General features: G+C 38.8%; 1 protein-coding gene across 1 annotated transcript; it reads right to left on the bottom strand.

Annotated features, from left to right (window-relative positions):
* Positions 1-740: 740 nt before the first annotated feature.
* On the bottom strand, positions 741-11,418 carry LOC128740691 (endocuticle structural glycoprotein SgAbd-8-like). The gene is made up of 3 exons (XM_053836254.1): positions 11,407-11,418; positions 11,134-11,331; positions 741-935 (listed from the first exon to the last, which is right to left on the bottom strand). Exons 1-3 carry the CDS (start codon positions 11,416-11,418, stop codon positions 741-743), a joined length of 405 nt encoding a protein of 134 aa, XP_053692229.1.
* Positions 11,419-13,277: the final 1,859 nt, after the last annotated feature.

Below are 13,277 nucleotides of genomic sequence, written 5' to 3' on the forward strand. Positions count from 1 at the left end.
GAGGAGAAAATTTTTTCGACAAATCATTATAAATCTAACCACGTCATTGTCGTTATTGAAAATATTCGCCGGTAAGAAAATTAAACATGCAAATGTCCATCCCACATTGTGATAATCAAGAAACAGCATATTATAATTTTTATATCAATTGATCAAATGGTTGGAAAGATAATGTGAAATCGGAGATGTTATTTCTTTGTTTTCAGAATTTTTAGGGCGCGTAAGTTAGATCTTTTTAAGATTTCGACAGACTGTTCGAGAAGGTCATCTCATGTATCATCATGAGGATACATGTATCATCACATACGTATGTTAAACCGGCCAAATTACAGTTGCTCGCAGGGAGCGTCTTTCGTTTAGCAATGCATGCAGCTGACATTTAGCAGAAGGTTATCCATCCTCGAAACCAGCTACCAAGTTTCACCTGCTTTCGGTGATGATGGTATCCCGTTGTTGTGCCCCAGGCCAAGAATTAAGAGCTTTACCAAAAGGGCGAAATTTCGCCAACAACTTTTGTGTGTCAATTTCGATCTGGTTTATTGTCATTCTATTTAGGGAATTCTCACTTTTGCTAAGTCTAAAAACATCGGCAGGCCTGGATTGCACAGACCAATCAACCATGGCGGGAAAGGGTGCAAGCAAACCCAGTGCCCGAAGCGGGAAAGAATCGTGACTATGATGGATGTCACGAGTTGAACACTTTTAAATGCTTCTGCCTGGCGGTTCTTCCGATGGGACGGCTAAAACCTTCTCGAGCCATCGTCACTCGGCGGTTGGCTAGCGAGATACTCCAGTGCTCGCTGGATTGCCGGCGGAATGGGCGGCGGCGTGGGTAGATGGTCACCGATCGGCTGGAAGCCGTTCTCGTCCGCAATGTACTGCACCCGAATCAGCTGACCGTCCGGTGCGGTGTACGAATATTCTCCTTGCGCCACCTGGAAGTTACGAAAGAAGAGGTTTTCTGTTTAGATGTTTAATTGTTTTTCTCATCATTCTAGTATCTGCAAACATCTATGATTTGAGCACATTAAATTGTTGTAACAGCTATTTTTGACAATCAGCCAAATCAAAATAATAAGGAAAAGCCAAAAGTAAAACCTAGGTGCTACATTCCGTTATCGAAACTTGACCTTCTGTTTTTATACGACCGACTTCGCAGCCGGCTGTTAGAGTACAGGACAGTTGCAGGGCCAGTTGCTCGATCCTATTGATTCTAACAGCCTCTCCCAGCTGAGATTCGAACATACGACGCCTGATGGCTTATTAGGCCAGAGTTATACCTCGAAGCCAACTGGGAGGCTCATTAGTAATATACTTATTCGTTTTTCAGTGAATTTTCAAAAATTCAAAAATAACCTAGTTCTATGTCACAAGCGTCTTGACATTTTAATTCGATATTAGGACATGGGATAGCGTTTTCGGCAGGCTTCTACATTTTCGATACGATCTTTGCCAATCAACCTAATATAGGAAAATACCAGTCTCGCTTCATTCAGACATAGACAATAGATTTAGGAAGATATGGCTAATTAATACAAGCTGATAGTGACGTGAACACCGAACTGCATGAAATTTGCATGTCGATTTTTTTTCCATAAAGAGAATCCTCTTCGTCCACCACTTCATTAATATATATTGGTTCTGGACGAGCAGCCTTCATAAGCACTGCGAAAATGTCAATTTTAGTCTGATTTTTCTTGGAAGGTCTACATTTCTTTAATTAATAATGATTTTGTTTTCGCCTTTCACGAAAGAAAGGATATAATTTGTCATCTAAGAATTATTTTACCTTTCTAAAGTATTTGAAAGAATGTTGTAATATTATTGCATTAGAATATAACGTTTTTGATGTGTGTTAGTATCATATCGCGTTAGTATCGGTATTGCACTTTTAAAACCATATCTATTTTAATGTTAATTAATTTAAGGGATGCCTTTTTCTGTTCCATATTTTAAGCAGAGCCTACCTCCCAGTTGGCTTTGAGGTATGACACTGGTCTAATGAGCCAGTCGTCGTATGTTCGAATCTCGACTAGGACAGGCTGTTATAGTCAACAGGATCGTAGCAACTGGCCCTGCAATTGTTCTGTACTCTAACAGCTGGCTGCGAAGTCGGTCGTATAAAAACAGAAGATCAAGTTTCGATAACGGGATATCAATTTTACCAATTCGTCAAATAATTTCTTTTAGGTCTACCAAAAATATGCAATAAGGTTTTGGGTTCATCAAACAGGCAAAATATGGCTCATGGCGAAATATGGATCCCCTACCCTACTGCCCAGCTGGCATTTTCATATGTATATTGATAATATTTCATATGTATATTAAATTACTAATGAGAATCTTGTACTGGCATGTATCCAACAAAATCGTATTCGACGCGCAAAACCCGCTTATCCGTACCATTTTGAAGGTGGTATATTGTGCCATGCAGCAATTTTACGAGTTTCAATAATAATTATCCTCCACTTACCAAATACATTGAAAATATACTTGTCAAGCAAAGGAGGAGTGCAATGGATAGGCAATAATGAAAAACTGATGAGTCAAATCGCTAAATTGCAAACATGTGTGGGGCACGCAGAAAATAACCACGCTAATAATTTTCGCGTGGGAGTCTAAATAGGTGGAATCTCCGCAATACGTATTGAGGAATAATTTTAAGCGATACACTTATATAGATATTTCTATACGATAAGATCCAATTAAGCGCGACCAGCTTCATACGGCTATACAACTTTGTGCTGAGAGTCCTGTTTGTCAACTACTATCATTATAAACGATAGAATATCAAGTTGTGTGGGCTTTATTAGGCCCTATTTACGGTTCCGAATTTGTTAAGAGATGTTTACGATAATTCTCGTGCAATGATACACATATTGGTGCTGGCTGGGTACCCCTTTTCCTTTTCGGACCTTCCCACTTTCTTGTTTTTCAGTCACTCGTATAACTGTTATCGGTTCGAATGCAAAAAACTTTACTTATTTGGGTCTCCATTCATTGACTGGTGCCGACCCCCTTTTTATCTCCCTTACCCAAGCAAAAATGTAAATTTTATTGTACTATTATTATGGTTTTCATGACAAATTTTGGTTATGAAACTATCATAAGAGTGTAATAAAACCCAAATTGTTACTGGGTATGACCATCCCCTCATGCCAGGAATTACGTTTGTCAAGTATGGTGGAGAACGGCTAAGCATACGAAAAACTTTTCAGTTTTCGGTTGGGTCCAATGCTTGGTATTTTTTTTTTGAAACGATGGTTCTACAATTGATGGCGGGACGGTAGGGGAAAGTAATGAAAATTTTTGGGATTGGAGGGGAAAGAGTGGAAAGGTGGGGGGGGGGGGGAGGGCGAATGAAATCTTGCGGGAAACTAAAAAGTTGGCAACAGTGTTAGGAAAAACCTTTTTATAATGGGTGGCAACTAAAATTTGGAATTTTTTTCTCAAGCTGTCAAAAAAAGACAAAGATACATGAAAAAGATCTGATTTACCAAAATTAAAGATACATTATCCATTGTTGAAAAAAAAAATTAGTGAACATTTCAAAACGGTCCGTAATCGGCTGTTCGGCGAAGCTTTCGTTTGACATCGAAACAGGAGCGTTGTACGGCCGTTATGTCAACTTTGCGAATGCATCTCTTGATTCTAACAATCAACTGTTTGCAATTCGTGGCTCTCCAGTTATTTTTGTACACCAAGGAACTCAAAATCCCGAACAAATCTTCGATTGGGCGCACTGAGACAGATTTTTCGGGTCGTGGTTTTTGGGTAAAAATGGGATCGAATGGGTATTCAGGAACGATTGTGTTTTTCTGGCGTAATGCGATGATGCTCTATCCGGCCAAAACACGTATTGTCCATTTGCATGATGTTTTTGTAGAAACGGGATCAAAATTTTCTTCAAACATTCGTCTGGTGCATCTTAATTGATAGCCAAACCAGAGGGCTTGTTGTTTAAGAAACGAAAAAGAGAACGATGTCCTTCTGCGTCCATAATTTTACCTGATCTTTCACTACCTTGCTTGCGAATAGTTGTTGGGCATCTTAGGATATGGTAAACAGTCGAAGCCGCAATATATATGCTTTTTAAATGTTGTACCGTATACTTTTTACCGAGATTTCTGTTGCAGTTCGTAAAAGTGTACAACGCGCTCCCGAAATGCTTCTTGTTTCGACGCCGTTTCTAGCAAAACTGGGCAACTATAAACACAACAAGAAATATTAACAAAAAAAAGGAGAAAGAAAGCTAACACATACATACTCTCATTTCTCTCTGAGCTTGTTTGTTGTTGAGCATAAGGGCCGCGAAAAAATTGCAAAATTTTAGTTGCCACCCGTTATACTGTATAAATACTTTTCCGAAATGCCAAAGTATTTTTACGTTGCGTAGAGAATTACTGCTTCAAAACAATAGTTATTCTGCACTTAGCTTTACATTAAAAATGGGAAAATGCTTGCTTTAAAACGCTGTATCTCGGGTTCGGCAAAGAATACCTGAGTGATTTTTATGTAAAAATATCTGCGGAACACGATTAAGTTGAAATTATTGAGATAAAATTGTCTTCATGGAGAGAAACATGAAAATTTTGACCAAACTCGTGACTTTAGTCATGACCTTGAAATGCGGTCAGGCATATATTAATATTTTTTTGAAATGATGATTCTACAATTGATGAAGGGGCGGTAAGGGAAAGTAATGAAGAAGGATTTTTTTCCGGGAATGAAGGGGAAGGGTGGAAAGGAAGGGGGAGGGGTAAAAGGTAGCTATGCTTAACTAGTTGTCGTTGTGACTCCTATCTTTTGTCCAATGCTGGAAGGTGCATGGGTCGAACCAAGCTGTAATCAGAGATTATAACCGGATTTGAACCCACAACACCTGCCAGGGCGTGTCGCTCACTGGTACCCGTGTACCTTTGAACCACAGAGGCGCTGGACAAAAGAAGTCTGCACAACCCCCCTTATTAACCATAGCGACATGGGTTGGTCTATTTTTAGACACAAATTGTGCCTCTTCCTCCACCTACTGTAGAAACCACCGACCGAGAAGTTTTAATCTAACGTGTTTTTACTTTCAGGACGACGACACTATGCAGGCCCTTACGACTTGCAAGGTACTGCGTGTGACGCTGTTCGTCCGAAAGCGTGTTAGTCCGCGGTTCTCAGCACGGTTCTTCGGAGAAAGGCTCCGTTCCTATGACAATTGACCAAACTCGTAACTTTAGTTATGACCTACATTTCACCTGACCGCATTTCAAGGTCATGACTAAAGTCACGAGTTTGGTCAATTGTCATAGGAACGGAGCCTTTCTCCGAAGAACCGCACTGAGAACCGCGGACTAATACGCTTTCGGACGAACAGCGTCACACGCAGTACCTTGCAAGTCGTAAGGGCCTGCATAGTGTCGTCGTCCTGAAAGTAAAAACACGTTAGATTAAAACTTCTCGGTCGGTGGTTTCTACAGTAGGTGGAGTAAGAGGCACAATTTGTGTCTAAAAATAGACCAACCCATGTCGCTATGGTTAATAAGGGGGGTTGTGCAGACTTCTTTTGTCCAGCGCCTCTGTGGTTCAAAGGTACACGGGTACCAGTGAGCGACACGCCCTGGCAGGTGTTGTGGGTTCAAATCCGGTTATAATCTCTGATTACAGCTTGGTTCGACCCATGCACCTTCCAGCATTGGACAAAAGATAGGAGTCACAACGACAACTAGTTAAGCATAGCTACCTTTTACCCCTCCCCCTTCCTTTCCACCCTTCCCCTTCATTCCCGGAAAAAAATCCTTCTTCATTACTTTCCCTTACCGCCCCTTCATCAATTGTAGAATCATCGTTTCAAAAAAATATGAAAATTTTGTTTTCAAATTGAGTTTAAAAATGTTTGGCAGCACTGGGGCTCACAAATATTATCTTTTTCGAATTTCTTGGATGATTTCCTTTGAAAATGTGAAAATAGTGTCTTTATTAACTCAATATTTCCGGAGGTATAAGCAAAAGAAAATAAGAGGTTTTGATAAAAAAGGGTATTTTCCTTAAAAATGAAGTTGCTCCCATTAATCGAGGGAATGTCCGATCGGCACCAAATTTACGATTTTTGCTTTCTGATCGAAAACGAACAATCTGGCGAAATTTGGTTCAAATCCGTGAAAGTTGATTACACGTTTGAACTTTTTCTCGGTCACTTGACATGGAATGACCCATATAGTGTTTATATACTGCCAAAATAACGCAAAGTACATTTATATTGTACTAGCTAGCTGATTGCTTGATCTTACTCGGGGCCCTTTGACTCTCAGTAACTCGTACATCTGTTATTGTAACGAAAAATCTCATAATGCAAGAAACAAAACTCTTTTTCTTCATTTGAATATGTCTACACTTTGTCAGCTCCCCTGTTGACTCTCGGCCACTTGTATATCTGTCTTCTTTTCTGTGATCCCTATAAAGCGTGACAAAGCTTTATTTACATTTTTGAACCTCCGCCTTGTCAATGGCCATCCTATTCCTCCCTTTCATAAATCCTCTCTTGTAGTTCAGCCACTTGTCTATTCATTTATTTGTACGATAGAAGTTGTACTATTGTTCTAAATGCAAAAGAAACGTGACCCTTTTTACTTGTTCAGATCCAACCCCCCCCTTGTTGGCGACTACTCCCCCTATGTCTACCATCTACGCTAAGTTTGATGAACAACCGTCCAGACGTTTCGGAGTTATGGCAGAATACCTAACAAACATTTTTTCTGAATAGTAGTTTATTCAACCATTGTCCAGCTAATTACTGGGTAACAAGCGCTTTGTAAGCTGTTTTTCAACAAAAATGTTTGTTGGGTATACATTCATACTCACGTTCATCATCGCCTCCCCTGTTGGCGCCATCCCAATCAGCTCCCCCTTCTGCCACGTAAACAGTTATGCATCTGTTTGCTCGTTGAAAATCCCTAGAACGGAACAGAAACGAAACCTTTTTTCATATAATACTCCTTACGCCTCTTCCCCCCCCCCTCCTCCATAACACCTCGCTTTTTTATCTCCCAGTACTGCAATCGGTCTACGTTCAGGAGAAACGCAACCCGTTTGCTTATTTGGATCTCTCCCTTGATAGCGACTAAGCACAAGTTGTAGAAAATTGATTTCTGAACATGAAAAAATATGCAGTGAAAAAAATATTTTACCAATTTTTCAAAAATTTAGAAAATAAAACTTGAAATAAAATATCAAAAATATACCATTTTTGAACATTTTTAATTTTTTTTGGAAAAAATAGAAATAATTTGCAAGCTTTTAAAAGTTATCCTGAGATGGAGCAACTTTCATGGATTTCGTAGGACAACGACTTTCATGATTTTTTTCCAACTTGGGATTTTTCAAGTAATATATGAATTAGTAATACAAATAACAATTCTTTATGTCATTTACAACAAAATTGGTCATAACAATTATTTTTCTAAATGCAACCGTTTTCGAGATATTTGGAGAAAAAAGTAGATTTATTTTAATTTTTTATATTAAACATGTCTTTTTCGTATGTTACTCCAGTTGCTCCACTGTTTGTATAAAATTTCTAATAACTACATTTAATTTCCTATAACTTATCCGAATACATCTTATTGATTCAACGTTTCGCTTTTGAGTTGTGGGTATTTTGAAAAATGTATTCAAAAAAACTGGACAAACTGATTAGTTAGTAACTTTTTGCCACGTGACTAAACATAACAGAAATTTTGATTAAAAATAGTTGAAAGTATGTTGTTTATATCGGTAGAATTTTACCAAAATAGATTAAGAGATTACAGTGATATCTGTGGAACAAGAGCATATTCTTCGAAATCCAAATGCTTTTCATCGATAGAGCGGTAAACAATTCGAAATCAAACATTCGACCATATCCCAAGTAATCAGACGTTCAAGAAGCATCAGACTACCAAGCAGAAGGATGGTAGCGGTAGGAAACACGGCACCGGGTCTGGTAGGTTTCATCATTCATCACAATACAGAACAATTTTGTGAACAGCTTTCTTCCGCGAGTTTTGGCCACCGCCCAAGTAGCACATTTTGGGTCCATTTAGTTGAAACAACCGGATTACGACTGAAATTAGTCACATTTCGGTTACCATAACAATTTTGTAACAACCGTGCTAGTAGGGTGTGTTCTGTTTGTCAGTCCAGTTCGGTGCCATCCGAACTTTGTACACGTGCAGTCCACAACATGTCATTGGTTTTTGCACAAAATAAACCAAAAATTTAGCCTGTTTTGGCCACATCCTGAATCGAAATATTGGGTTGTGCTTGATTGCGCAACTACCATGCTGGCATTTGTGGTTCCGCAACCTGTGGAAGGTGCATATTTCCTCCTATCAAACATGTTTGTAAAGTTTCATCCAATTAAAAGAGGTTCATTACAGATTTCAGCTTTTTTTGGACGATTTGGCGTGAAACTGCTTCATACGGGCAGACAGACAGAAATCCATTTTTATAGGTATAGATAATGAGCACATAAACTCAGAATAATGTTGAATCAAGAAACAAGGTTGGACATTCGGCAAGTAAAACGTATTCGTAATAAACCTTGGAGCAGACCAATTTCTCAGGACTCAATACAGAATTTATGCCACCAAGCATTCAGTTTCACGTATTAGGATGCGCGAAGCATCATGACTAAACTGGGTGACTACTTGGTCATTAAAAAACTTATATGTACTCCCGTCACTATACCTCAAATCCATTCAGTTATTTTAGGATAGTTTCAAAAGGCATACAAATTTGATAAAAAATTTGATAGTACTCTTTGTCACGCAATATGTTGTAAAGCTATTTTGAGCCACTACCAAAACATCGTCTTATCGCTAGTCAATCTACGGCCATTCAGTGTTAAAATAACAGCCTACAGTGCAGCGTATGATGGATATATAATAAGCAGTGACTATGAATTCTTGAGATAAAATCAATGTTATCATAAATTAAAATGATGCTGACCATCAAAGAATTCTTTTCCATTCATGCGGCCAAACCAGCCCTGTTTCGTCATCAAGGTATTGATCATTCTAATCCACGGCTAAGCGTAGAAATATTTTGGAAGCATACAAGGAGCTATATTTATTGCTTCCCATCGTAAGCCCGCGCGATGCACAAAATAAAGGCACCGTGCGTGACCGTTGATAAATTCTATAAATTTATGCGCCATCTAGAAAATATGTCAATCTTGACCTTTAGATATTCACCACCACCCGGTTCGGTGTTAATATGAACCGCTTGGTCATCGAAACTCGTTCCACGCCTATCCATTCTTGTTTTGGTGTGTCGCATCGTCTCCACCCAGCGAGTGTGTCTTCGATCGACAGTTCATGGGTCACCCGGTGCCCCAAAGCAGCTACGTTCGATTAATTACAGTCACATTTTCACGCTTATTTCAAAACAATTTTGCTGCTCAGAATATCGTTACCAACCGGACGATCTTCGAGCAGGACGACGAATTGGGGGGAGGGGCGGGCGTGGAACGGTGACCAATTGTCCGGCGAGGCTAGAGATTAAATAAACATTTCTTTTGCAATCGATCTGTTGCGATCGGATCACTTGTGCGCTTGTTACCGGTCGGGCTGGTAAAGACGACATTACTTACCGGTTGGCCTTTTTGGCCCTCTGTAATAATATTCTTGGCCGGCGTCTCCTGTCGGCCTGTGTGTAATCTGCCCGTTGCGAATGCACGGTTAATATTTCATCTCGCGCATCTTCTGACGCGGCGGTGTCTTGGTGGCTTGGTTGCGAAATTTGAGCAACTATCTGCATCCCACGAGCCGTTGCGATGGTCTTTTGTGCTGTGCAGCTTTTGGAAAATTTCTTTCCTCTAAGCGAGTCGTTGAAGCTTATGTTAATTGCTTAAATGAAGCTTGCTACGTACGTTAATCCTTTGGTGTAGTTTGAATTGGGCAAGTGACAGATGAGATGATATTCAAACCAAGTGTGAGCACCCACACACACACATGGAGCACGCATCAACGCTGCTGACTGCAGTAAAATAGGTGAAGGTAATCTTTACAGAAACATTACCAGCTTGACCCTTTCGGTGGGTTCAAATGTTGACTTTAAACAAGACAGATGGCAATCAGTATCGCACATTACGGACCTTCATTCATGTTGAAACCTGTTTCACTTCACCCATCGGTGTGATCTAGTCTTTCACATTAAATGGAAGGAATTGGGCAGATGGTTTGCTCTTCAGATTTCTGAAAATTCGAATGATCTCCGCCATTGTTATACAAGAGTAGTTTCTATTGAAAATATAAATGTTGTTCAGTAATTATCTACGCACAGAATTGAACGAGAAGGTCAGCTTATTGAGCGAGAGCAACAGCTTATTACTTTTTTAGTATGTTTATCACAAAAGTAATGGGTTAAAATTAATAAAAAATGATAGCTTGTTACAAAATTCTTAGTTAGGGCAGAACCTTTGTTGTTAACAAAGCCTAATATTTTTATGCAACAAAATGGCCTTAGGCCATTGCAAATCATATTTAAAGTTTTTGTCACCCCCCCCCTCAAGTGGCCGAACACCGGAAGGACAAAAACTTTATAAAATATTTATAATGGCCTTATTCCTCAGAGTAGATTATTTTTGTTGTTACTTTAAAAGCTATTAAGCTTCTGTTCGAAAATTTAGCTGTAGTGAAAATTATAAAAGTAAACTTTTATTGCTGAACTGCGGCAGAAATCACTTTTATCAATGGTTAGTCAAATCAACAAATTGATAAACTCAAGTCAACAATTTGGGAGATATATTTTATACCCTTTTAGTTTTTTCTAAAAGCATAAACTATTGTCAATAAAAGAATAACACAAATTACTTTTCTATATACGTTAATAGTTACATTCCTGGGACGTTTTATGTAGAATGTTCATTCCTGAACAATCTCTAAGATATAAATTTGTTATGTAAAGATGGTACTTTTTCATTTCTGAAACTTTAAAAGTAGGTACTTAACGCTTTTCTGTTTTTAGATTGAGAATGGAGCACCGCTTTATGAGATTTTATGTTACTATAATATACTTTTAATGCGTGAAAGCAAATTTCAAAACTGTAACAGACAAATTTTACCGTCTATCGGATAAATGTCTCGTTGAATTCCAATGACATACCTGCGCTTCCTGTTCGGTTCCAGGATTTTTGAGAAAACCTTGCTCTTCCGCCGTTATCCCGTTACCAGTTTCATAGCTCCACCGGTAGGTACCATCGGGATTCACTTCCTGCTCCTGCCGGATAATAGGAATTGGTTCCGTATCGGGCCCTTGGGGAGCGGCAAGTACACATGTGGCAAACAATGCACTAATAACTATCTGCAGAAAACAGAATTCACTTTGAACATAATTTCGACACAAAAACTGGAGGACAATGTAACAACAGGAACTTACAGCAAGCTGCATAATGTAACAAATTTACGTATGATTATCACTTATTTCGCTGATGAGTCTGACCTAGAATCGAGATACACTATAACTACCTAACTACTAGAGACGTTGCTGGCCGCGTCGATGATATTTATATGGAAATTCTCGCACTATTCGTACTGTTACATACTAAACCGGTGGCGGACTGGACCTGTATGAGGATTCACCGCATCCAACGGTCCATCTTAGTACCAGACAACCCCTCCCTAGGTTCAGTTAATGCTATAAAAATATTTATGTGTACACTTACCTGGTTTTCTTCTTCGTCGTGCTACCATCGCGTCTCGTGTGCACACGAACACCTTACCGGTGTCGGCTAGGTAAGCATTGGTCCATTCCATATCGCTAACCAAGCTTCTCCATGTGGCAGCAACCAACAACAACAACGGTTCTTGCGATTCCGTTCAAAGTAAAGCCTCTGCCGCTGCTAAATGCCGGCAAATTCCACTGATTATTACCTTTTCCTGTAGAGATTTTGGTAGTGGCAGGCACTGGCTACTTTGAGTGAGGATGACATTTCGTGCGGTGCAGCTGCGAAGATTTGTGGCAAAATGTACGCTGAATCATATGTTGTTCGCACGGTGGGGTTAGAAATAATGCTCTCCGCCATGGTTTTGAATTAGTTATGATAGGTGCCAGAGATTAACAAAGTGCTATCTGGTTAAGAATATGTGTGGCAATTAAATGAACGGATGATAGGTGATAATATTTTCCGCCGATTCTAATACTCTTGATTAAATGTTAGTGTGCTACATTAGGGGGACTCTGATTATAGGGACAAAAGTTTGCCTATGGATTTAGAAAAAAAAGAATAAAAATAAAAAATATTCAGTATTTGCATTCGTATACAATATTTGAGCACCAACGTTTGACTGAAGTTTTTGGAGCGTCTTAGTAGAATAAGAAACCTAAAAATAAAAAATAAGAAAACTTATCCAATTTACCAACGTTTGTTATAAACCAAATATCAATATTTTGAAGCAACGTCGCTAAGTCAACACCAATAACGAAACCTTAGATTAATAAATTGCCCTGGTAAATGATGATAATAAGTTAAGTTTAAAAACAATCACCCATTGTCAAACAACTCCATTGTCCATTGTCAAATTGTTGGTGATTTTTATGATGTTGATAGATTGATACATTAATCAAGCGTTGCTAATTTGTAGCATTCAATTCAACAGTGAGATTCACTATAGCTGAGAGTCAAAATCAGGTGCAGTTAAACCTGCTATCTCTCTCCTCACTCACTCACTCACTCACTCACTCACTCACTCACTCACTCACTCACTCACTCACTCACTCACTCACTCACTCACTCACTCACTCATTCACTCATTCACTCATTCACTCATTCTTTTTGTGTTACATGAATTTTTGCATAAATATGCTCTCTCAAATGAATTACGGGTCCAAGTTAAACCGATTTTCAATTAAGATTCTTACTACTCAGTAAGCTTCGAGGTACGTTACTGGTCTTGTTGCGTTCGCAACAGACAGGCAATTTTCCGTTTGTTTAACAGCTATAGCTAAAGCTGTTAAAAAATCCCTATCGTGTATAATATGGCAATAATTAGTTAGTTTTCCATATAATTATACAAAATTTTTATTTTGCTTTACTATTGGTTTTGATTTCATAATAATGTAGGGTATTGTCGTTATCGTCGGGCTACTGTTATGGTCGGGCCATCACGATTTTATAATTTTAGTAACTCATGATATTATGATACAACCATTGTAATACTTCTTATTTTGATAGCTAACTTTTCACAATATTATGAGTTTCAATCGTGTATTCAAAACACCCGTACTGAACTCGGAAACTAAATCTTACA

The sequence above is a fragment of the Sabethes cyaneus genome, chromosome 3 (genome assembly GCF_943734655.1).
Source record: "Sabethes cyaneus chromosome 3, idSabCyanKW18_F2, whole genome shotgun sequence".
Lineage (NCBI taxonomy): Eukaryota > Metazoa > Arthropoda > Insecta > Diptera > Culicidae > Sabethes > Sabethes cyaneus.

Coding starts and splice junctions, on each gene's coding strand:
- LOC128740691 (XM_053836254.1), bottom strand. Junction 936..11,133: donor GAACCGAACAGGAAGCGCAG/GTATGTCATTGG, acceptor CGTAACTTCCAG/GTGGCGCAAGGAGAATATTC.